The following is a 24784-nucleotide window of genomic DNA, read 5'->3' as shown; positions in this document are numbered from 1 at the left end:
TCTTTCTCTTGTTGTTTCCAAAGGTGGTGGCTCTTAGTAAGAGAAGTCAGGAGGCCGAAGCCGCTTTCCTGAGTGTTTACAAGCAATTAATTGAAGCACCAGGTAAGACTTGCTTGGGCTCCATAATTGAATAAAAACCAAAAAGAAATTGCCATGAGGACTGTTACACAGGGGCCTTCTCTCAGTGGGTTCTGGGGACAGGCCAAGACTCCTGGGCAAGGCCAGGCCCCACCATGGGTAGGAGTTGTGGAGACTGAGGGGGTCTACACCCATTCTGGTGTGATGTGTCCCTACCTGACTCGTCTATCTTACCGAACTGCCTTCCAACAACAACCGGGGAGCTTTGTGGAGCTCCTAGTGAGATCTCCCACCCGGGTCTTCTTGAGGAGCCGAGGGTCTTGCCCAGCAGAGCCCCCATCCACTTCCCACAAAGAGCAGAAGGCACCCAGTGCTCCCTGGCAGCCGAGGGCGCTGGAGGAAAGACTGCAGAAGTTTCCACCAACATGGCATGGCCAACCTCAAAAACTTGGTGTTCAGCCAAAACCAAATCCACACAGCACGTACTGTATGACTATTTACATAAAATATGAAGACAGGCAGAAATTAATGGCAGCGCTATTTACAGTGGCTGAAGGGAGAAACAACCCAAATGTCCATCTGTGAATGAATAAATAAAATGTGGTTTACTCATCCAGTGGAATATTATTTAGCCATCAAAAGGGATGAGTTGCAGACACATGCCGCAGTGTGGATGAACCTTAAAAATATAATGCTGAGTGAATGAAGCCAGATACAAAAGGTCAAGTAGTTTCTGATTCCATTTATATGAAGTATCCAAAATAGGCAAATCTGTAGAGACAGAAATCAGACTGGTGGCCAGCAGTCTGAAGGGAGGAGAGAATGGGGACTGAATGCTTAAAGGGTGTGAGGTTTCCTTTTAGGGGGATAAAAATGTTCTCAGACTAGATAGAGGAGATAGTTGACCAACATCATGAATGTACTAACTGGCACTGCATTGTTCACTTAAACGTGGTAAATTTTGCATCACAGAATTTCACCTAAAAAAAAGGCACTCATGCTGTGAGAAGTCAAGAGGGTGGTTTTTCTTGGGTGGGGCGATAGTTCCTGCAAGGGGCCTTTGGGCGCTAGATACGTTTTTTGATCTGGGTGTGGGTTACGGAGATTTGATCAGCTTGAGAACCTTCAACTGTGTCCCTGAATATGTAGATATACTTCTGCAAACAGTTTCCCATTTTTAAAATGGCCCATCCTCTGCAACTTTTTCATTTATTGACCTAGAAATGGGAACCCAGAATGTAGTGATTTGCTTAATAATGGTGGAGCTGGGAGAAGACCCCACTTTGCTAACTCTCTTCACCCAGACAGCCGTTCTAATCCATTCCCAGTATCCCACACAGGTGCAGGAATTAGTGAGGTCAGGGGTGATTGGGGCTGGGGGTTTATGAAGAAGAAAGTGAGATCCCACTCTAGGCTGAGCCATGGAGAAGGCAAAGTCATTTATAGTTGATGCCAAGGCCGTTTGTGAGATCTCTGTGATGGGGATGGGAAAGTCTCTCATTCCATCTGTCTTGGGCAACTGGGGTGGTGTAAATAGTGTCCTCCCCAAATGTCTGTCCACTCTGGACCTCGCAGCGTGACCTTATTTGGAAGCAGGGTCTCTGCAGATGTCATTAGTTAAGGATCTTGAGATGAGACATCCTGGACTTAGGGAGGACCCTAAATCTGATGATGGGTCTCCTTATAAAAAGAAAGGGAGTTTTGGGGACACAGACACAGAGGAGCGGGCCATGTGAAGACAGCGCAGAGGTTGGAGTGATGCAATTGCCAGCCAAGGCGTGCCTGAGACCACCAGGAGCTGGGAGAGGCCAGGAAGGAGCCTCCTCTGGAGCCTTCAGAGGGAGCACAGCCCTGACAGCACCTTGATTTTGGACTTCTGGCTTCCAGAACTGAGAGAGTAAACCTCTGTGGCTTTAAGCCACCTTAGTCAGTGGTGCTTTGTTATGGAGGCCCCAGGAAACTAATACAGCAAGAGTGATGTGACGCTTCCCTCTGAAAGCACATGGACTGGGTGAGGAGGGAAGTCTTCTAGCCTGTTCTACTCAAAGTGTGGCCCAGGGGCCAGCAGCATTGGCTTTGCCTGGAGCTGGTTTCCAATACAGAACCTCGGGCCACTGAAGCCTCTGCATTTTGACAAACTCCCCGGGAGATCTAGGAGCATATCACAGAGAAGCACCGGCCAGGTATAGAAGTTGGCGTGCTCCACCCTTTGCACATTACGGGCCCCGAGGGAACAGGCCCGACCAGTCTCTGTCACCCTGGCACAGATGCCTCACAGTCAGGGAGAGATGGGATGACTCAGCTCTGGGCACTTTCAAAAACTATTTCCAGAACATCTGTTCCATGTCACAACTTGGATACTCGTAAGAGGCTATGCTAGTTTCCCATGGTTCCTGGAACAAACTGCCACAAACCGGGAGGCTTAAAACAACAGATTCTTATTCTCACTTCCGGAGGTCAGAAATCTGAAAACAAGGTGTGTGGGTATGGCTATGCTCCCCTCAAAAGCTCTAGGGGACGATCCTTCCTGGCCTTTTCGAGCTTCTGGTCCCTTGGCTTGTGGCCGCATCACTCCAGTCTGGGCCTTTATGTTCACACAGCTTCTTCCCTGTGTGTCTCTATCCCAAATCCCCCTCTCTGTTCTAAGACTGGTCATTAGATTTAGGGGGAAAAGGCAGCCCACTCCAGTACTCTTGCCTGGAAAATTCCATGGACAGAGGAGCCTGGTGGGCTACAGTCCATAGGGTTGCAAAGAGTTGGACATGACTAAGTGACTAAACACACACACACAGAGACACACACACAGAGAATCCAGGATGGTCGCACCTTGAGATCCTTAACTTAATTACATTTGCAAAAGACCCTTTTTCCAAAAAAGGTCCCATTTACAGGTTCCAGGCATTAGGATCTAGACGTGTATTTTGGAGTCACCATTCAGCCCACTGCAGTGGCACCTGTAGACTCACTCTTCTCCGGTGCCGTGCTCTGCCCTGCTTCTGCACCCGCAGGAAGGCAGCATGACCGCGTGGGTTTCCTCAGTCGGGATGCTTGGGTGGCGAGCATGGCCGAAACCAGACAGCACAGCCCTCCAGGCCCTGTGCCTCCCCCCACAGGGACCTGACCCCCGTGGCTTGAGGCCAGGGCAGCTGTGTCTGCAGCCCCTTGTCACCCTTACTGAGAACCACACCAGGCACATGGCGGAGAGTCCAAGAGGCTGTCCCATTCCTTGCAGCCTTTTTGCTTATGATGTCTCTACCCTTATCAGAACTGTCTAGGAAAAAATTTTGGAAAAATGACATCCTCTTATTTCCCACTCTTTTCTTTGGGTTGTACAGTCTCGGTGGTGAATGATGTTGGAGGATGACCGGTATGGACTCCAAAGATACTCCCACAAATCCACACTCCAAAGATCACCTCCCACAAACCTACACGCCCAACTACTCCAGTGTGCCTCGTAGTACCTCTCCCATAGCACCAGGGGGCAGCATTGAGATGGCCTCGTGTTTCCGGGCTCAGACCCCCAGTTCAAGTCCTGCCTATACCACTTACTCACTGGTTTGCTGTAGACGAATTGACTCACCTCTGAGCTTCAGACTTCTCTTCTATAAATTGGGAGTAATTTATCAGAGCCTGCCTCAGACAGTCATTGGGAGGCTTCAATGTGCACGCACGTGGTGGCACTTGCTAAGTGTTAACTGTTGTCATCACCTGTCTGTCCCTCAGACAAGTGAAATTCTCCAAGCCTGGGACTGAATTATACTAAATTTGTGTACTCTGAATCCAATACACAGTAACCACCTAGTAATTGTTTCTTGATTGAATTAGAAAAAAGATGCAGACACAGAAAAAGGGAGAAGAGCTATTTAAATGAAAAGGTACTTTTTTCAACTAGTGCTTTCTGCTTGTCACGTGTTTGCCTACTCAGATGGCATTTATTGAGTGCCTGCTGTGTGCACAGGGAGCATGACACTGGAAGCATGGCCGTGAGTCTCCCGATGCAGACACGGGCCCAGCCCTCAGGGAACTTGCTTTCTGATGGCAGAGGTAAACAGACCATCATGCAAATAACCTGTTGTCTCAAATCCAGGGGAGCATTTGGGGTAAGGAGGGGCTTACATCCTCCCCCTTGGAAAAAGAACATCATTTCTAGGGTTCACAATGGGGCCCTCATCTTTCTGGAAGTATGTCTGCTAACACACGAGTCCAGAACCGCACTGCCAGTCAGGGACCATGGGAGCTCCCAAGATTGGCCTGGAACTTCCTGGAAGGTTCTGGTGCCCTCTTGCCCCTCTCCCCAAAGAGTCGTTCCAAGCCTGGTGCTGACTCCACGTGTCTGCCTTCCCAACTCTACTCCCCAGAAATGGAGGGGCGGTGCGGGGGGAGGTACATCCCCAGCTGTCACCGAGTTAGAGAGAAGGAGCCTTAACTGATGGAGACATACCGTAGGAACAGCCCCTTCAGGGCTCTAATTCATTTTCAAGACATTTAAGAATAACAAAATGTTTTAATGATTTCTTAGGGGAATTAGGAAGACATATTTTTGTTCTCATTAAATTTTATCCTCAGACACAAGAACCAAATGTCAGATGTGTTGTTGGTGCTCAGAGCTTCGCTGCTCACTGTCCCCGCCACACACACACACACCGCCCCAACCCCCTCCATAAAAATAACACTCCTGGAAAATCTGCCAGGATGCACACTCTCCTGTTTTTATATTTCTTGACAGGCAAATTATTTGTCGAAATACTTCCTCCTCCCCCTCCCCCTCCCCCCCCCCCCCACGCCACACAAGTCCTGATTCAACATTTTTGTTTTGAGTGACTGCTGCCAACACAAATCTTTGGCAGAGAATGCGATACAGCGTGATTGCTCAGCAACTATTTTGATAAGTGTGCAGCCTGTATGTCTGTAATTACGAAAGAAAACCGTAAATCTTTTGGATATTGTTCACACAGATGTGGCGCGAAGTGAGAAAAAAAAGCAGTAAAACGTGTTAAAAGCATAATTAATGTCATTGTTGTGGAGGATGATTTGATTTAAACCTTTCTGACTTCTGTACCGGTGACGGCTGCTTTCTTTATCGTGCTCGTAGTCACTAGGTACCGACCCAAGCTTCAGAGAGAGCTAACTTACTGAGTGATTAGTTAACAGTGAAAAAAAGGGAAAAAATTTAAATGAAAACAAGGAAAGAGGGAGTAAGAGGGCAGGCAGAGGAACACTGCTGAGGAGATAAGAGGTGAGTGCGCCTCCCAATTTTTTTTTTCCCTCTGGCTTTACTTTGGTTTTTTTCAGACTGATGCAGGAAATGGCAACTCCTGGCAGGCGTTTATCTCTCTGCTTCTTCTTTCAAGAGGCAAGGCTGGACAGCTTAGGTGATGGGGCTTGTAGCATCGGACACGGTGGAGTTGGACTCTCAGCTTGGTGTTTTTGAGCTGTGTGACCTTGGGCAGGGACCTGAACTTCTCTGTGCTCTGGTTTCTGTGTGTTTGGCAGAGGGATAATAGAACCTGCTAATCCATTGCCGTGAGGATCCTATACCTATGCATGAGAGCATTTGGCAGCGTTCGATAATCAGCAGCGCATTGCAAAGCTGACATCAGGGTCTAAGTGACATGAGTCACGTGCATTGGCTGTGGATTTCATTCAGCTCTGTCAGTTGTCAAGGATGTGGGGGAGAGATTTAGGGAACAGAGTTACTGAATGTGCAGTAGGAAAACACTTTCCAGTGTTTAAGATCTTTAAATTTTTCTCTGCAGTTATAAAAGTTGCATATGCCTACTGTCAAATTTCAAAAATACACAAAATAGAAGGAAGGCAGGGGAAACTGCATACTAGAAAAGCAATGGTAATGTTTTGTTGTTTTTCTATCTGATCTTTTCCCCATGTGCTTTTTCAAAACGGTCATTCATTCTGCATGTACAATTTTCAGTTCGGATTCCTTTCACTCACTACAAGCATCTGTATTTCCCTGTGTGATTACAAATTCTGAGTAACTTTGGTTCATCTTGTGCAATAGTCTCTTGCATGGCTGTATTATAATTTATTGAACCTCATTCCCAACACTGGGCATTTGGGGTTCTTGGGAATGCATGGCATATTGGTACTGTGCTGTAGCTCTGAGGGTGAGGAAGAAAACTTGGGAAGGAAAATGTATCCACATATTGACCACAAACCCAGGAATAGTCAGAAAGACTTAAGAATTCTCTTTTCTTCTTGTTGATTTATTTTGTACTCCTTCATTTCTTAGTTACACTAAATATCTTTTCATATGTTATGAACCACTCATATTTATTCTTTTATGAATCACTGGTTTGCATATACTTAGCCCATTTTTCTAACAGAGAAATCATTTTCTTATTGATTTCTGGACACTCTTTGTGTATTAGGGATATTAACCTTTGTCCTGGTGAACGTGTTTCATAGCTTCTCCCCTAGTTTGCCTTTTGTTTCTTAACTTTGTTCACAACATCTCTTGTATATGGTACATGGTAGGCGTTCAAAAAATATTTGCAGAAAGTGGGAAATCTTACCAGACCTTTGCTTTATGGCTTCTTGATTTATTGTCATACTTAAAAAAAAAAAAAACCCTTCTTGCCTGAAGGTTATATAGTTTTTTAAAGTACTTTTGTGATCTGAATTTTTAGAAATTTGAATCTTTGAAGTGTCTGAAATACATGTTGATGAAAGCAGTGAGGGAGGTTAAGAATTTAGGTTGTGTTTATCCCAAATGACTAGCTCTACTGCCATCTAGTGGATAAGCCGCCTTTGCAGATAAAGGCAAAATAGGTTTTAATGTAACAAGAGATCAGTCATTGTCTCTGGCCGCCCTCACCTCCTTCCCTTCCTCCCTGAACATACATCTGCCCAACTGGTCCTCTAGGGGTCAAGGGAGCACAGACGGATACCATAAAAGATTATTTAACCCATAAAAAATTCAAAGTTTTTAATGATGACAGATTTTCCCAAAGATGGTACTTAACTTCAGAAGGCATTGCTCCCCGACCCCCGTTTTCTGCCACACCTTTGCCTCTGCCATTTCTTCTGCCAGGAGTGCCCCCCACCCCTCCTGTCTTAGTCTCACTACTCCTGACAGCTAAGGATTGAAAGATAATTAGAGGACAGCATCCAGCATGATGCTGGCACCCAGTGGGTACTCAATGAATGGCTGTGCCCTTTCAGAAGAGATGACAGGAGTTTCAGCTGTGGCTTTTCATCAGCTCATTCTCCTGAGCATCTACTATGTGCTGAGCCCTGTGGGAACTCAAACCCAAGTCCTACCCTGCCCTCAGAGTCCAGCAGGGACCACGTGACCCCAAGACAGACAGCCGAATCCAGCAGGAAAAGGACTCCAAGGTGGGAAGGCCAGGAGGGGTGCTGCAGGGAGAGCAGCCTTTGGATTTGGTTTTAAATGATGAGCTACCTTCCTGGCGGGTTGGTTTCTTGGGTGCTTCTTCTGTGTCAGGCAGTGTGCTCAGCCCCTTACAGAAAGGAGCTCTCTTATCCCGACTGCCCCCATAGAGGTCGGTACTGCCGTCCTGCCCTACTCTGCAACTGAAGCAGTGCAGACTCAGAGAGGTCAAGCCACTTGTCCAAGGTCACACAGCAGACAGATAGTGAACACTGAACCTTGATCCCCGACTCCAAACATGAATGCAGGATTAATTTTAAAATTGAAGGGGTTAAGGGATTTCCTGGCAGTCCAGTAGTTAAGACTCCATGCTCCCAATACAGGGAGGCAGGAGTTCCATCCCTGGTTGGGGAACTGAGATCCCACATGCCGCACTGCTCAGCGCCACCCCACCCCCCCAAAATTGAAGGAGTTGGGACAAAACCATGAGAGATTTGACATCCAAAGAGAGTGAAAAGCAGCTAATGGTCTCTGCTGCCTGTAGATTGAGAAGTTCTGGGCTGACAGGGTGGGCCCCTTGCAGAAGTGCAGATGCATTAGCTGGAGGAAGATCGTTAACCCTCACCGACAAGTATGCCTGATCTTCCCAGCCCAGGGCTCCAAAGGCTGGTATTATACTTTCATTGGGGGGAAACTGAGTCACAGAGCTCTTAATTTTAAGGGGCAGAGCCATGCCAGGAGGGGCACTCTCAGGACTCCAGGCCGCAGCACCCTCTCAGTGAGTGGGGCCACTCCCCATCCTGCCATCTTGTGTCCCGAATCACACCTGACTCCTCCGGTCCTCAGTTTCCCCACCCGTGAAATACAGATGCTCTCACCTCATGGTAGGCCCACTGGGTGGATTCAGTGGGGATGGAGGGCACTTAACACGGTGCCTGGCACAGAGGAGTAGCCCTGTGCGATTCATTCTGCAAAGACGGAGCTCACGCTCTTTGCCAGGTACTCTCCCCAGCACCAGGGCCAAAATGCGAAACAAAACACTGTCCCTGCCTGCCTGGAGCTTTCTGTGCAGCTCAGCCTATGGAAACTTTATTTTTATTACAATGGACATGAGTTTGAGTCCCAGCTCTGCTCCTTCCTGGCTGGGTAGCCTTTGAGTGAGTATCTCTACCTCTCTGTGCCTCTGTTTTCTCCTCTGGAAATGCACACTGACCTCCTATGGGAGGATTTAGCGAGGGAAAGCGTGTGAATTCCTAAGCTGGGTGTCTAGCACAGAGTAAATGCTCAGGAGACCAGTGGCTGCTATTGCTGTTGTCCATGGTGTTACTATCACATCACTTGCCAAGAAGGAAGACCCACTGCAGCCCCTCTGTCCGTGCTCAGGCCAGGAGACCTCGAAGCAGCCGGCACTGTCGGTGGAGGGAGAAAAGGGTGGCGGGACACCCGGCCTCCATTTGCATACAAGGGCTGGGCAACCCATCTGCTGTCAAAAATTAGGATTAAAGGATCAAAGGGAGGCTCACTGCCGCCGTTGGTAGCCTGAGCCCCCCGCCCACACAGGCACCCGGAGCCGGGGCCCAGATGGGAGAAGGCTTCTGTCTCAGAGAGACTTTGGAGGGGCACATGCATACTTCTGCATATATGTGTTTCTAAACAGCCTCTCGGACAGCCTTTGCGGCTCCCGTTTCCTAAAAAAGCTCTCAGTGCCACTTTCCTTCAGATGGACACAGTGGGAGGAATGAGACCGCTTTTCCTAGATTCACCATTCTCCCCCCACAACCCCGTAGACACTTTAAAAAAAAAAAAAACACCAACAGCATCAGCTAGTGGTAGAAGATGGAATAGAGGGTATTCTGTTCATCTCCTCCTACAGTGGCTTTGGAAAGCCTGGTGTGGGATTAAAACATTATAAATCTACTGGCAGTATTCTCTAGGGGTTTAGATCCAACGTAACCAAAATGAATTAGTCATTTTATTAAGCAGTTTATGCATAAAGAGCAAGCTGATGGCTGTAAGACAAAGGCACGCCGCTTCTCAACGATGCTCCCCCTCCCCGCCTGCCCGTCAGGACCTGCCACCTCGGATGGTTCATATTTGATCTTCCGTGTCTGCCAGCGTGCTCAATTAATCCAAAGGATTTGTAGTCAGACCCTTCTGATTTGGGGTCCCCTGTTTGGGGCTTTTTTAATTCAGGTGGAATCCAGAGCCGTTTGATTCTTGCTGCCACTGCCCTTGTCTATATATCGACATGATATGTTGCAGGAGTGAAGTGGGGGAAATAAAGTCCAGCTCACGGCTCTGGGCAGCCTCGTGTCTCCGCTGAAAGGTTTCCAGTGAAGTGCTGAGCCCGGCAGCAATCTGGGAACCCAGCCTCCAGATGAGGTGCTATGGGGATGTTCTGTCACTTCTCCTGACACAAAGATATGAGATGTGCAGATCTCTGGGTGGAGGGGGCACAGGTCCCTTTGGAGACCAGGGGTCAGCAGGACCCAGCGCTTCCCCAAGCAGAGTCACCCGACGTGGGGAGCAGTCATGGTGTGCCTGGCACAACATAAACTGTGAACACATTGCGTACCAGGTGTCACCTTTCTACTTCCTTCTAGATAAAGTCACAGTCAGGGGCAAAAGCACCTTAAATGCCTACAGAACCTGTGACTCTTTCCTTTTAACCATGGAAGAGCCAGCTTCAAGCTCCAGGCCTTGAGCAGGCAATGGGGGTGTAACTAGAATTAACAGCATCCTTGGTTTTTCCTTTGTATTTATTTTTATGTGTGAAAGCGCTTGTTTATAATACAGAATTCAATTATCTATTTACAATAGTGAGGTACATATTCCTTTAAAATACATTTAAGTTAAAAACATTGAATCACATAAGGACAAGTGTCAAATTGGTAATCTTCAGGGGGGCAGGTGGATGCAGCTGAAGTCGTGACGTGAGGACACCAGCATCTGGCTCTTGGGCCACACGGGGTTCAATCCAGCTCCACCTTTTTCAACAAGTGGCTTCCCTCTGCTGGGCTGCAGTTTTCTCATCTTGGAAGTGGGGATGATAGCGATGTCTCCTGTGGTTGTTTTGATAATTAAATGAGGTATAAATACATGCAAAGTACCTGGCATTTATCAGGGCACATTGAGGGGGGTGAAGAAATGTCAGTTCCCTGGAGCTTTTGGCTCAAGATGCTGGGTGATCATCTCATCTATTCTTTACCCCAGCTTCCTGGATTTGGGTGCCCCATCTGCTCCAGAATGAATGGTTGCTAGAGTTGCGGGGACAAAGGCCAGAAACTAGCCTGCCCTGAACCCAGTCACCACCCACCAGCACCCAGAACAGCCTAGAACACCCAGAACAGGGTGGAGAAGCGAAGCTGGTACCGAGAATTGCCCAGGCATCACCAGCCTCTCCGAGCCCCACATCTTCATCTGTAAAATGGGTCCATTGCCGTGAGGATGAGGCTAAGTTGTGTTAGTGGGACAGTAACTCAGGGGGATTGGTCAGGACGGTCTGCCACCCTTTCTTGGTCTGATGGGGGCTGTTTCTCCTGGTGTTTCTCTCTCAGCCTCCTGCTGGCTTCCTCATTCCCCTCAGGGCTCTGCTCAGTTGTCACCACCTTCACAAAGCCTTCCCTGACCTGCTACCTCAATTAACATCCTTCCTCCTGGGGCTGGGTGGAGGTGCGGGTGGGGGTGGGGGGCGCACATCTCAGGCCAAGCTCTCCCCTGCCCCTGCTTTGTTTTCCTTCTCACCCCGCTTAGAGCCTTTGATTTACCTGATTTACCTGTTCTTTGTCTATCTCTCCTCTCTAGACTGTCAGCCCCAGGAAGGCAGGAATTTCCTCTTACTGCTGTCTTTAGGGCTCAGAAACTTCCCTGGCACTAAGTAGATACTCAGGAAATAATCTGGCAACTGAAGAAATGGTATCTGATACATAGTAGGTGCTCAGTAAAAACAAACTGATGAATAAATGGCTGAATTAGGGACTGTATTAGTTTCCTCCTGCTGCTGTAACAAATGACCTCAATTTAGATGCTTAAAACAAGTCACATTTATTGGGCACCTACATTCACACCTTCTGTGTGAAAGGCCCAAGAAGAAAGGAGGTGGTGAGGAGTGAAAACTGAATGCCCCCAGGCCCCTGTGACTATCAGATTCTCTGAGAAACCTCTTCCCAACATTTTTAAGGTTTGCTGTCATTTCTCTCTCTTTCACTTTGTAAGAGCAGCCAGTGACTTACGGCTGATGCATCAGCTCATACCAGTTGGACCAACTAAGCAGGAAGCCCTTGGATGTGCCGGTTCCCCCAACTGAGCATTTCACCTGTGCATAACTTGGCAGAATCTTCTAGTCATCTGAATGCTAGGAATTTTTTTTTTTCCTTCCCTAACTCAATCCCCAGCCATGTAGCTCAGGCATCCGTGGATATCTTCCCAGATAGGCGTGTTGGGAAGAAATGAGTTTACCCACACCCTGTAAAGTGTAGGAATTCTGTGGAGAGGAAACCAAGGGTGGAGTGTGCCTGGGGAGAGAGGTGATCACCGTTGCTGTGCAGTTTCCAGAGCAGGGACCACACTCAACCCACAGCCCAGTTTTTCAGCAATGGGAGAGGACACACATGCAGGAGAATCAGAGGTCAGCACTCTTACGTCCTCTTATGAAGTGGCTTGTCTTCCTGGATGGCTGGTGAAATGGGTGCACCAGGAGGGGAGTAGGTTAGACTTGAGTAAGGACTTCCTTCCGAGGAAACTTGGAGTCTGGCAATGCCTTAGTCCTGCTCTCTTGCAGTTGGTATCCAGCAGCCAGTTACCATGTGTTATGGACTGAATTGTGTGCCCCTAAAAGGTACACTGAAGCCCTAACCCCTGGTGCCTGTGAGTGTGACCTTATCTGAGACTAGAGACCTTGCAGATGTGATCATGATAAGGGACGGTCCTTAGGGTGAGACCCTAATCCAGTGGGCACACATGTGTGCTCAGTCGCTTCAGTCGTTGTCTGACGCTTTGCAACCCTATGGACTGTAGCCCGCCAGGCTCCTCTCTTCCTATAAGGACACCAGTTACACTGGTGTCCTTGTAGAACGAGGAGAGAGACACAGAGAGGAGGGCCGTGTGATGACAGGCAGAGACGGAAGTGACGCTACTACAGACCGAGAAACGCCCCGGATTGCCAGCAGCACCAGAAGCTAAGAGACAGCGTGGAGCAGATCAGGAAAGCGCGGCTCTGCCAACCCCTTGATTTTGGACTACAGGCCTCTGGGGCACACACAGTGCCTTCATTTTCTGGGACTACCCATAAACTGGATGGTTTAAAGCGATGGAAATTTATTCTCTCAGTTTTGGAGCCCAGAAGCCCCAAATCAAGATGTTGGCAGGGTTGGTTCCTTCTGAAGGCACGCCGGGAGAATAGGCTCCAGTCCTCTCTCCTGACTCCTGTGGTGGTCAGCCAGCCTGGGTGCCCCTTGACCCGTAGACACGTCGTTTCAGTCTCCGCCTCTGTCTTCACAGGGCTTTCCCCATGTGTCACCTCTGTGTCCTCTCTTATTGTAAAGACACCGGTCATTGGATTAGTCGGCCCTAATCCAGTTGACCTCATCTTAACTTGATTTCATCTGCAAAGACCCTGTTTCTTTCTTTTTTTTTTTTTTTTTAATTTGGCTGCACCAGATCTCAGCTGAAGCACATGGGATCTTCAATCTTCCTTGCTGCATGTGAACTTTTAATTGCAGCGTGTAGGACCTAGTTCCCTGATCAGAGATCTAACCTGGGTACCCGCCACACACACACTCTAGGAGCACAAAGTCTCAGCCCCTGGACCCACCAGAGAAGTCCCAGGCCTGGTTTCTAAATAAAGTCACATTTGCAAGTTCTGAATGGACATGAATTGGGAATGCTATTCAGCCTAGAACACCACACCGCATCAGTTCTTCCTGTCTCCTCTTTGGTCTGAGCACTTCACCCTTCCTCTCCTGCCACCGTCCTGATCCCAGTATCTCGCTGCCTGGACTATTGCAGTAGTCTCCTGTCTGGCTCCCTCTACAGCCCATTTTTCACACAGCAACTTGGATGAGCCTTTCAAGAAGGCAAATTAGAACTTGTCACTTCCCAACGCTCTGAAGATATATTCCATCCCCATCCATATTATCTGACTGGAATTTAAGCTACACAGAGACAAGGCCATTACTGTGCCCCCCTCAGAGAGACGCTCAATTTGCTGAGTGAAGCAGGTGCATGGCCTCATAGGTCCCCCCGAAGTGAGCTGTGCCCACTTCAGACTCACCACTGTGGCATAAACCAGTACCTCAGATGGGGACCACACCCACAGACTCTGGACTCTAGCTGCAGCCTCACGGGGGAGGCACTGTGACTATCCCCATTTTACAGACCAGGCAACTGAGGTCTCTGAGAGGTGAAAGAGTAATCACTTGTTGGTTTGGGTCCTCTGGAAGCATACAGATGCCAAGATGGCATTAGATGTGCAAGAGGTTTTTTGGGGAAGATGCCTGGGAAGGATGAAGGAGAGGGAGAGGAGAAGGCCAGGAGAGTCTTCACATGGCGATGCTGGTCTGACGCCTGGGAAGGGAGGGGAGAGGAAGGAGGGTTGGTGGGAGGAATCTCACACTGCAGTGCAGATCTCAAAACAGTCTATAGCCAAGCTAACGAGAGCCCCAAAGCAGGATACACTAGTCTGCTCAGGCTGCTGTAAGAAAACACCACAAACCAGGTGACTTAAACAAGGTTTTTATTACAGTTCTAGAGGCTGCAGGTCTTAAGATCAAGGTGCCAGCAGGGCTGGTTTCTGGTGAGAGCTCTTTTCCTGGCTTGCAGATGCCTTCTGCATCAGAACAGGCTGATGCTTGGCTCTGATCCCACACTGCCACAAGGCATAAGAATTAGGGCAACACTCACTTAGAGTCTGTTAGGGGTCAAGCACTGTCCCAGAAGCTCGGCACGCTCATGCATCCCTGCACAGCCCTCTGCAGTAGATCCCGTTGTTATTCCCGTTATATTGACGGCGAAACTGAGGCTCAGCGGACCTATGTGACTTTCCCTGAGGCTGTCACAGCCAGGATTTGACCGCCAGCCTCCCAGCCTGCCCCCCTCCCTCTTTTATCTATGAGAGGCTGTGGGAATTTGGAGGATTCACAACATCCAAACCGCGAGTGTCAAGTTCAGCTGGGAAGCCGTTTATTAATCACCCTCCCTTAGCATCCCAGCTCCAAGGAATAGGCCCAGGGCCAAAAACACTCACTTGGCAGGACCTTGCCTATCTGGTGACATCCGGTGCTGACTGAGCGTGTGCCTGGGGTCAGCTTATCAGACAAACTTGAAGGTGGAGGTCAGAGAACTCGGATGCTTTGTCCTAGGTCACCCAGCCAGCTGGCGGCAAGGCCAGGAACAGAGCCCTCACTGTCGTGCTTCTGGCCTGATGATCCGCCAGGCCGTACCTTGGGGCAGCTTGGTCCACTGCCGAGTCACCAGGCTCTCTGGTTCAGACTCCACCCCTGCCACTTCTGAGCTAATGTTCTTGAGCACATAGAATCTCCTCTCCGGGCCTTCATTTCCTTGTCTTAAAAAATGGAAGTAGCAGCAGCTACCTTTATCGGGCCTCACCTTGGGGAAGTGATTCCCACACGCCCACCCCCCCCGGCCCCCCGCCATGCCTCTGTTTCCCCATCTGTGGGCTAGGAACACAAGAGCCCCACCTGACAGTGTTGTGGTGAAGATGGAATGAATTCTAATCCATGTAAAGTGGTCTGGCTGTTACGATTCAGCCACTGCCTGACTTTGGCCATCATCTGAACCTCCCCTCACTTTCTTTCTCCAATCGGGGATCCAGGAGGAAGCACAGTGTGGAGAGAAGAGGCCCAAAGGCCCCTCTTGGCCCTAGCACACCCTCACTTTCAGACTTCAGGGAAGTCACGGGACTCTACTTTTCCCCACTCTGCTCTGGGGTCGGCGGGGGGGGGACGTTGGACAATGGACAGATCGTCCCTCCTTGGGTGACCTTCTAAGCTGGAGCCATTCAGTCCCTGAGTGGAGTTCAAAGCAGGACTGTTGGACCCTGAGTGTCCCAGACACTGACAAGTTTATGAGGCCTCACCGTGTCTGAGTCTCCGTGGCGTTTTGCCACAGACCGCCGCTGCTAGAACACTGTGGGGTCAGGTGTGCTGCCCTCTCAGGGTAAGAAGAGCAGCCGGCTCTGCGTCCGGCCCTCCTCTCCACCCGGCACTGTGCAAATCTCATCCTCTCATCCAGTCCTTGCAGTCCCATTGTACAGATCAGAACATAGAGGCTTCGAGAGGTTACCCAGCAGTCCAAAGGTCACATGGCCAGTTTGGAGCTGGAGCTGACACCAGCAGTCCGTAAATCACGCTGCCTCTCTGAATAATCATTTTCAGTTTTCCCAATAGTAACTTCTAAGAAGCAGAAACTGTTTCATTTTCCCACTTTTTAGTGGGAAAACTGAGGCTCACGACCAGCGCTGGACTTCAGGTTCTGAGAGTGTCATCACTATGTTCTACCCTGTATTCTTGCCCGGAGAATCCCATGGACAGAGGAACCTGGCTGGCTACAGTCCATGGGGTCACAAAGAGTCAGACACAACTGAGCGATTAACTTTCACTTACACTTTTTTTTTCTACCCTGTATGGGCAAATAAAGGCAAAGAGACAGACCCGGGAACCCGCTGACCCCGCAGAGTGTCACTGCCCCCCCACACTCCTCTAGCCTCTCCAGGGGTCACCTGAGGTCAGCTTCCCCTGAACAGAGAGTATCGGGCAACAAAGAATGACCACAGGGCCTCCGAGCAGAACAGACCTCCATTTCTGATCCCTGGGAATGAGGTAAATGACATCCCTTCTCACCCGAGCGGCGTCTTTTGGCTTGGACAGGCTCCTGGCCAGCCAGCCCCTGAGCCATGAGCTGGATCTGTTCCACCTCCTGGAACCAGAGCGAGCCCTCCATGCCCGCTCCCGAGCTGCGGCCTCCGTGTTTATCTAACCTCCCTGACCCTGGCAAGCGCTTGTCGCCTGTTTCTTCTTTTCTCAAAAACCAGGACACAATAGGAAGCGTTTCCTTGAACTTATTAAAAAATCCAGACTTGTAAATTAATTTGTCCGTGTTGTACAAAGGCAGTGCAGATGGACTCATTAGCATGCACACAACAAATAATTATAGATGAATTTTTAGCTGGCCTGCCTAATGCGCTTGCTGGGTTAATTATGTCAATGTATAATTACATCAGCCCGGGGAGACATAATGGCACACCCCGCTGAGCAGGCCCTGCCTAATGACGGGGCGTGGGGGGAGTGCTGACGGAGGGAAGACGGCAGCGGCGTTCCGTGCACCTGCTTACCTCGACACAAACGCCCATTGTCCGAGCCTCCCACCGCCTCAGCAGACAGGCGGGAGGAGAGGGGGAAAATGCAGCGGGGGCCTTGTTCCAGCCCGACCTGAAGGCCCCCAAGTATAGGCTCTACCCTGCTTCTTCCATCAGCAGATATTTATTAGGTTGGACTGTGGGTCAGGCGTCATTTACCCACAAGGGGTCCAGTGGAGCAAAGGGAGATGCGGTCCCAGCCCTGCCTCGTGTGGAGTTTGCAGTCCAGCGGGTATTCTCTAGGTGCACTTGTAAATCATTGAAAATTGGAAGTACAGCCACTGCTTTGAAAGAAAGGTGCAGACAGCTGGGAGAGCGCATACCGGAAAACCAGCTAACTGGTCAGGGAAGGCTTCCTGGAAGAACTGGCATTTGAATTGCTAAGACGAGTACGCATCAACTAGCTGAAAGGGACAGAGGAGGGCAGGGTGTCCTGGCAGAAGCCTCCTGGCTGTACAAAGCCTCTGGGATGGGAAGGTGCATTTGAGGGACTCAGAGAAGAAGGTCAGTATTGTTGGCACTCAGAAGGGCAGGGAAAATAGCAAGAGTGTCCATGTGTTCTGAGCTGACCAAGGGCCATGCAGCATGTTGAGGACTTTGCATGAACCTTCATCACAGGCTCATGAGGCTGGTGAGGTACAGAGAGGCAGCACCACTTGCCAAGGTCACACAGCAATCCTGAAAAGCAAGTATGGATTCGATTTGGACCAGGGATGTCTGACTCCAGGGTCCACACCAGCAGAGAGTAGTGGCCAAGCAGATGCTAGTGGGAGATCCCAGAGGAGGAACCAGAAAGAGAGAGGGCTCTTGGGTGTTAGAAAAAATTGTGGAACAGACCAGCCCCCTTGGCCTGAAGCTAGGAGGCCCTGGCTTTCTTGGGGCCCCATGAACACCTGCCTACATGTGGCTGTTGTTGTTGTTTAGTCAGTCAGTTGTGTCCGACCCTTTTGTGACCCCATGGTCTCTAGCGTGCCAGGCTCCACTGTCCATGGGATTTTCCAGGCAAGAATACTGGAGTGGGTTGCCACTTCCTTCTCCAGGGGATTTTCTCAACCCAGGGATCAAACCCATGTCTCCTGCCTTAGCAGTCATGTTCTTTACCACTGAGCCACCAGGGAAGCCCCTTCCTACACGTGGCTACTGGGGTTGAAATATCCAGAGCACTGGGATGGGAAGTCTTTGTGGCATTAGAGAAAGAGACCCAGACTTGAGTCTCTCCTCCACTCTTCAGCAAATCGCCTGGCTTCTCTGAGCCTTAGTTTCCTCATCTGTAAAAACAAGTTAGATCTAAGTCAGCCTCCAGGGGATGCTGGGTACATCATGGGAATCAGTTCCCAGGGACTGACTTTGTAACCTGGAAGATGCTTCACCAGCCACCTGCCCCAAGTGGAGAGCTGCTGGAAGAAGAGGTGGTTGGATTCTAGATCTGAAGGAAGAGGAAGTGCTTGCTAGCTGACAGCAATTGGGACAGAATTCCGGGTGGAAAGACCTGCAGTCCTCAATTTTTTTGCTGTTGGGACATTTGAAGACATCTTATATCCAGGTTTATATTTGGTTCCCAGAAAAAAAAAAATCATTTAATCAACCATAAGTGTTTACAAAAGATGGTGTGTTGGCCCAGATCTGTTGAAAAGCACCGCAAGGATCATATGTGCAAGGATGCTATTAGGGAACCTTGGGTGAAGGAAAATAGGGAGAGAGTGAGGAGAAGTGGGGAACTGAGTGAAAGCCTAAGGAAGGAAGTCCTGGGTAAGGTCATGGGCCTGTCCTCAGAGCAGTTCCATATCCCCCAGGCAGGTCTGCCCCGATCCCCGCTGCCTTGTCTGGGAAGTTCCCTGAGAAGGGAGCACTTGGACTGATGAATTTCAGAGCATGCCTGCTGGGGTCCTTGCTAAGTGACACTCCCTCTGGTTGGAGGTGTGCAAGACGCCATTTCATGGCCACCACAGATGGCATCTAGAATCAGCAGAATGCAGTTATTATAACAATTATTGTTATTATTCCCAGCGGGGCAGGACATCCACACCCATGGGAACAGCACAGGTTCTTCAGAGCAGGTGCCTAGAGAGGCTCTGTTCCCTCGTAAAGCAGAAAGTCCACGATGCTCCCATAAGCCAGCAGAGAGATTTCAGATGGCTCCAATAGATGGTTCCTCCCACATAAGCTCCCTGACCCACAGAGCTTCCCCTACCACTGTCCTTCTTTCTCTGTGCAGACCCTGTGCCTGTGTTTGAGGTGGCACGCAGCCCAGACGACAGACTGCAGCCCCCGAGCTTCGACCCCAGTGGGCCCCTGCGGCGAGAGCTCCACGCTTCGTGGAAGAGACACCCTGAGCTCGTCGGCACCAAAGGTACACAGATAAGGCCCTCACAGAATGTCCATAATAAGCAAGTGGGCTGTGAATCTTTGGCAGCCAAACTCTGCCACCCCTGTGAAGGGGAAGAGGGGCAGGGAACTCAACTTTTATCATTTTAGAAGTGGGGTGGGTTAAGGTACACTTTTGCTGAAACAGGCTGACCCCAAATTTCAGAGGCTTAATGTATTTGAAGGGAGGAGAACTTTCAGGGGATGGTCCACAGTCATTCAGGGACCCAGGCAGTGGTCGTCAACACTCAGCATCCACAGTCACAGTGCATGTTTGACGTCTGGTCAAGAGGCAGAGAAATAATGTGGAGGATCACATTGAGATTTGTAGGGTCCAGTCCTGAGAGTGGCCAACATCGCCTTGGCCACATCCCATTGGCCAAAGCTCAGTCACGTGGCCACACTCTGCTGCAAAGGGGGCTGGGAAATGTAGTCTGTGCCCAGGAGGAGAGGGAAACAGGGTGTAGGAACACAACACTGTCTCAGCTCCAAATGAGACAAGTATTATAGTCTTTAGGTGTACATATGTTGTGATAAAATGTTTAAAAGCAAGAGAATGATGAACAAAATTTCAGCATGTGATAACCTCTGGAAGGTAATGTGTAAGGTACGAAGTCACCATAGGGAGAGCAAATAGCAGGTGAAAGCATTGGTAACCATCCCAGTCTTGGATGTTCATTGACCTGCATGCCAGGCTCTGTGGTAGGCACTAGGGACCCAGCCAGGAATAAAACAGAAAAAAATCTCTGCCCTCATCATGGTAACCTTCTAGAGGGAGGAACTGATTGTCAACAAATAAATTAGTAAAATATATAGTATGTCAGTTGGTGAAAAGTCTTTGGGAAAAAAATTAAGCAGAGAATTGGGGAAGAGTCGGGTTAAAGGCTTCTTGTCTAAGGAATGAATGAATAGGGTTTACCTCAGGTCTGTAAGTTTTTTCTGAAAAGGGCTAGAAAGTAGTCATCTTTGATGTTGCAGGTCATGCAGTTTGTCACAACTACGTAATGCTGGGTGAAAGCAGCCATAGATAATATGTGAATTATCACATATTAATTTGGGGGTATGGCTTTATTCTAGTAAAACTTTATTGACAAAACAGGTAACGAGCCAGATTTGGCACGTAGTGAAGACAAAATGGGCTGAGGCCTGTCAAACGGAAGCATGACACAAAGTCACTTTTCAGGAAACAACCACTTTCACACTCCCCCATTTCTCAACATCCTCTCTTCTCCCCTCTCCCCCACATTGCATGGTGAGCACCTGCTGTAAGCCTGGCCCCAAGCAGGGTCTTCTGGGGAATGCTTAACAGTGACTAAAATAACAGCATTTTGCCAGCTCTGGTCCTGCACCTGGAATACCCTTCCAACTACCCAGACAAGCCCAGGCAGTTCTTCAGCTCCTGCTCATATGTATGCCTCTTTGAAGCCTCTGAGGTTCCCCAGCAAAGCTGTCACCGCTTCCTCTGAGGTTTGAACTTCCTTCTCTAAGAATAATATTGATAGTAGTTGTGGAAATTGCCTCTTGAGAGCATTTGCTCCATGCGGTGTGCTTTTCACAGAGCAGCTCACTGTCTCCTGGTATCAATCTTCTGAGGTGTCACTGGCCCCATTTTACAGATGGGGAAACTTGAGTCACAGAAGCAGCAGGTAGCCAAGTAGGGAATCGGAACAAAAATTTTTGACCTTGGCCCCGGGCTGTGTTTCTTCTTGAGGACCCTTATTATCTGCATCATGATGGTCAAACCTTGCTTTTCTGTTCACTGCTGTGGCCTCAGCATCTGGAACATTACCAGATCATGTGTGCACATGTGTTAATGTGTGTCTTATGAGCTGACCGCTCTGTCAGCCTCTCAGGGGACTCACTCTACAAACCGCCCAGCTCTACACTCACCCTCCTGTGCCAGACTCACAGTAGAAACTTTATAACCAGGACAGAATTTAACTTTAGAGTCACGTGGACCCATGGTTGGGAGACCAAATTTTGGAACTCTTGAGCCACTCACCCTGGATAGCTGGCCCCTGGGCATCTCCCTCTCTGTGAACTTAGCGCCAAAGGCACACACTGGTCTCCAAATGAGCCCCCATGGGCGTTTGCAAAGATGGACCTGCAGGTGAGGGGTAGTGACTGAACATCTGAGTGTGTGCCATCAATCATGGGGAAGGGAAAACAGCGTGGCAGGTCCTCAGTAGGTTAAATCTGGAGTTACCCTGTGACCGCACCATTCCACTCCTAGGGATATACCCTAAAAAAACTGAAAACAAGTGCTCAGGCAAAACTTGTACACAAATGTTTATAGCAGCACTGTTCACAGTAGCCAAATGATAGAAATAATCTAAATGCCCATCAGTGGACAAATGGAAAAAAAACAAAATATGATATATTCATAAAACGGAATATTATCCAGCCGTAAAAAAGGAATGAAGCACTGACACATGGTCCAACTTGAATGAACCTCGAAGACATGTTAAGTGAAAAAATCAAATCGCAAAAGGACATATGTTATGATTCCAGTGATGGGAGATATCCCAAAATACACAAATCCATAGCAACAGAAAGCAGAACAATTGTCAGCCGAGGAAGGGAGTGGGGAGTGTCTGCTTGATGGGGACAAGTTTCATTTTGGGGTGATGACTGTGTCCTGTAATTACTGATAATGATTGCACAGTATTTTGACTATACTACGTATCACTAAATGGTGTATTTTAAAATTGTTAAAATGGTGAATTTTATGTGTATTTTACCATGATGGGCACACGATGGGAGTCTGACTCTCTTATGCAGGTGTTCGCCAAGGCTGCAACTCAGCCAGTCATGGTGACAGCAGGTCTGACGGCTGCGCTGTCTCCAGTGCTGAGTTTGGGAAATTGATTCTCCTCCCAGAACCATTGATCGATCTCGTTTGCAGAAAGCGGCTCTGGTCGTCACGCCGCTCTCAGCGATGGGCAATTTTCCCTCTTCTTCCTTCAGAGCAGAGAGAGGGGACGTCACCAGCCGGGCCCACGCTGACTGAGGCGAGCCGCCTCCCAGGCATTCCCAGCAAAGCCCTCCTGACAGAAACTTTGCTGCAGAGAAATGAGGCAGAGAAACAAAAGTGAGTTGGGAAGGATGGGCGGGCCCCTGCTGCCCCACCTGTCTGGGTGAGGGGGCCTGGAAAGTCACCCCTGCCAGGGCCCGTGGGGAATCCAGATGCAGTTTGAAGATGGAGATGCCAGCCTGGGTTCACACCACGTGTCAGCAGCTCAGTGACCGCCCTGGGCCGGTCACACCACCTCACTGAGCCGCAGTGTCCCCATCTGAAAAATGGGACTAATGGTGGTATGTTAGTCATGGTTCCCCAGAAAAACAGAACCAGTAGGATTTTTTTTTTTTTTTTAATTAAGAGTTGTATTTCCAGGACCTAACTCACATGATTGAGGCTGGCAAGTCTGAATTGGTAGAGCTGGCCAGCAGGCTAGAAACTGTCCGTAGAAGTCAGTGCTGGCTGCCATCTTGAGATGAACTTTCTTCTTCAGTTTTGTTCTTAAGACTGTCGACAGCAACGACAAAAAAAAAATTAAAAAATTTTTAAAAGGGGGATTTCCCTGGTGGTCCAGTGGTTAAGACTCTGAGCTTCCATTGCATGGGCACAGGTTTGATCCTTGGTTGGGGAACTAAGATCCCACATGCTGTGCAGCATGCCAAAATTTTTTTAATTAAAAAAAAAAAAAATTAAGACCTTCTACTGTTTAGATGAGGCCCACCCTATTATTGCAAATAGTTTCCTTTACTTAACATCAACTGATTGTAGATGTTAACCCCATCTACAGAATCCCTTCACAGCAATACTTGTATCAATGTGTGTTTGCATAACTGGGTACTATAGCCCAGCCAAATAGACATATAACACTGACTGTCAAAGGCTGTATCAACTCCTAGTCTGCCCTGAGAATGAATGAAATGAAATGGTGCCTCTGCATGCTTAGCTCAGTGCTCACACGGCACATGTCAGTAAATATTTGCCTTTACAGTTAGTGCAGTGTTGATAAAATATGCATTCTTAAGGCCTTTCTAAGACAGTTTCATGATGATCATTCCATTTATCTTTTCTGTTATTCACTTATTTTTTTCATCCCACATATTTATGGAGCCACCTACTGTGTGCCAGGCACTGTTCTAGGGAACAGCAGTGAACAAAATGGACAAAACTCTCTGCTTTCCTGGAGTTTACTTTCTTATAAGGAAGACACAAATAAAAAAGATAAATAAGTAGTGTACTAGATGATAAAAGCTGTGACAACAGATAAAACAGAAGAGGGAGCAGAAGAGACAGGCTGAAGTTTTCAACAGAGTGTTAGAGGAAGTCTCACTGGGAAGGTGTTCTTGTTCAGTCATGTCCAACTTTTTGCAACCCTATGGACCGCAGCATACCAGGCTTCTCTGTCTTTCACTATCTTGCAGAATTTGCTCAAATTCACATTCATTGATTTGGCAGTGCTGTCCAACCATCTCACCCTCTGTTGCCCCCTTCTGCTCCTGCCCACAGTCTTTCCCAGCATCAGGGTCTTTTCCAATGAATCGGCTATCACATCAGGTGGCAAAAGTATTGGAGCTTCAGCTTCAACATCAGTCCTTCTGATGAATATTCAGGGTTGATTTCCTATAGAATAGAGTGAGCAAAGCCCTAAGGAGTTGAGGGAGTCTTGCAGGCATATGGGGCAAGGAACAGTCAGTGCAAAGGTCCTGAGGCAGGAACATGCCTGATGTGTTTGAATGGCAAGGAGGGGAGAGGGCAGGATAAGATCAGGGTAAACGAGGCTCCTTCCCTGGAGTCACTGAGCCAGAATAAGGTAAGGCTCAGGCTTTGCGTAAACCCTCCCCCAGCGCAGTGAGAGAGGTCCTCTTTTTCTGCTGAGATGCTTGCCTCACACCCGAGTTAGGCCACAGGGGGCTGGCAGGGCTTCCCAAACTCCTGCCACAGAAAGTGAAAAAAATCACCTCTCCAGGGGACAATAATAGTAAACAGTGGTATTGGGGGAATTCTGGGGGCTGGGCACCACACTGAAACATGCCTCATAATACCCACTGAGGCAGACTCCATCACAAACCCCATTTTTATTATTTATTTATTTATTTTTGGCCACGTTGGATGTTCGTTGCTTTGCACCAGTTTTCTCTAGTTGCAGCGAGCGGGGGCTACTCTTCATGGTGGTGCTCGGGCTTCTCACTGCGACAACCCCATTTTATAGATGAGGAAATTGAGGGCCAGAGAGGCAGAGTCACTGGAAGCTTAACTGGGCATCAGCTCTAACGGAGACCACACTGTCAGCAAAAGAGCAGGGCTGCCAAGCGCCTGCAGGTCATGTCTCAGGACTCATTAAAAAGACCCAGGTGCGGGTTACAGGGAGTGGGTGAGGGTACAGGAAGCCAGGCGGGGCTGGTCCCCACGCCAGGTGTTTTCACAGGGGCCTTCAAGAAGTACAGATCACTTTGGCAGCCAGACTGGGGGAAGCCGAGGAGAAGATCAAGGTCCTACATTCAGGTATGTATGTGGCACGTGTCCCCTGCCCACACAGCTCCCCGGCCAGTCATTCCAGGAGGTCCAGTGGGAGGAGGAGGGGGCAATGACACTAAGAAGACTCAGA

At 49.0% G+C, this 24784-nt stretch overlaps 1 protein-coding gene across 3 annotated transcripts in view; it reads left to right on the top strand.

Moving 5' to 3' along the window:
- The window catches only part of CUX2 (cut like homeobox 2), a 268803-nt gene that overhangs the window by 210459 nt on the left and 33560 nt on the right, over positions 1-24784 (top strand). For all 3 annotated transcript variants that reach the window (XM_043440683.1, XM_043440674.1, XM_043440692.1), the window contains 4 exons: positions 24-102; positions 19015-19149; positions 22131-22254; positions 24605-24681. In XM_043440683.1, coding sequence (XP_043296618.1) covers positions 24-102; positions 19015-19149; positions 22131-22254; positions 24605-24681 — 415 coding nt within the window. The remainder of the gene's footprint in view (positions 1-23; positions 103-19014; positions 19150-22130; positions 22255-24604; positions 24682-24784) is intronic.

This window comes from Cervus canadensis, chromosome 1, assembly GCF_019320065.1.
Source record: "Cervus canadensis isolate Bull #8, Minnesota chromosome 1, ASM1932006v1, whole genome shotgun sequence".
Classification (NCBI taxonomy): domain Eukaryota; kingdom Metazoa; phylum Chordata; class Mammalia; order Artiodactyla; family Cervidae; genus Cervus; species Cervus canadensis.
Note: the sequence above shows the minus strand (reverse complement) of the source record. Positions and strands in the feature narration are given on the sequence as shown.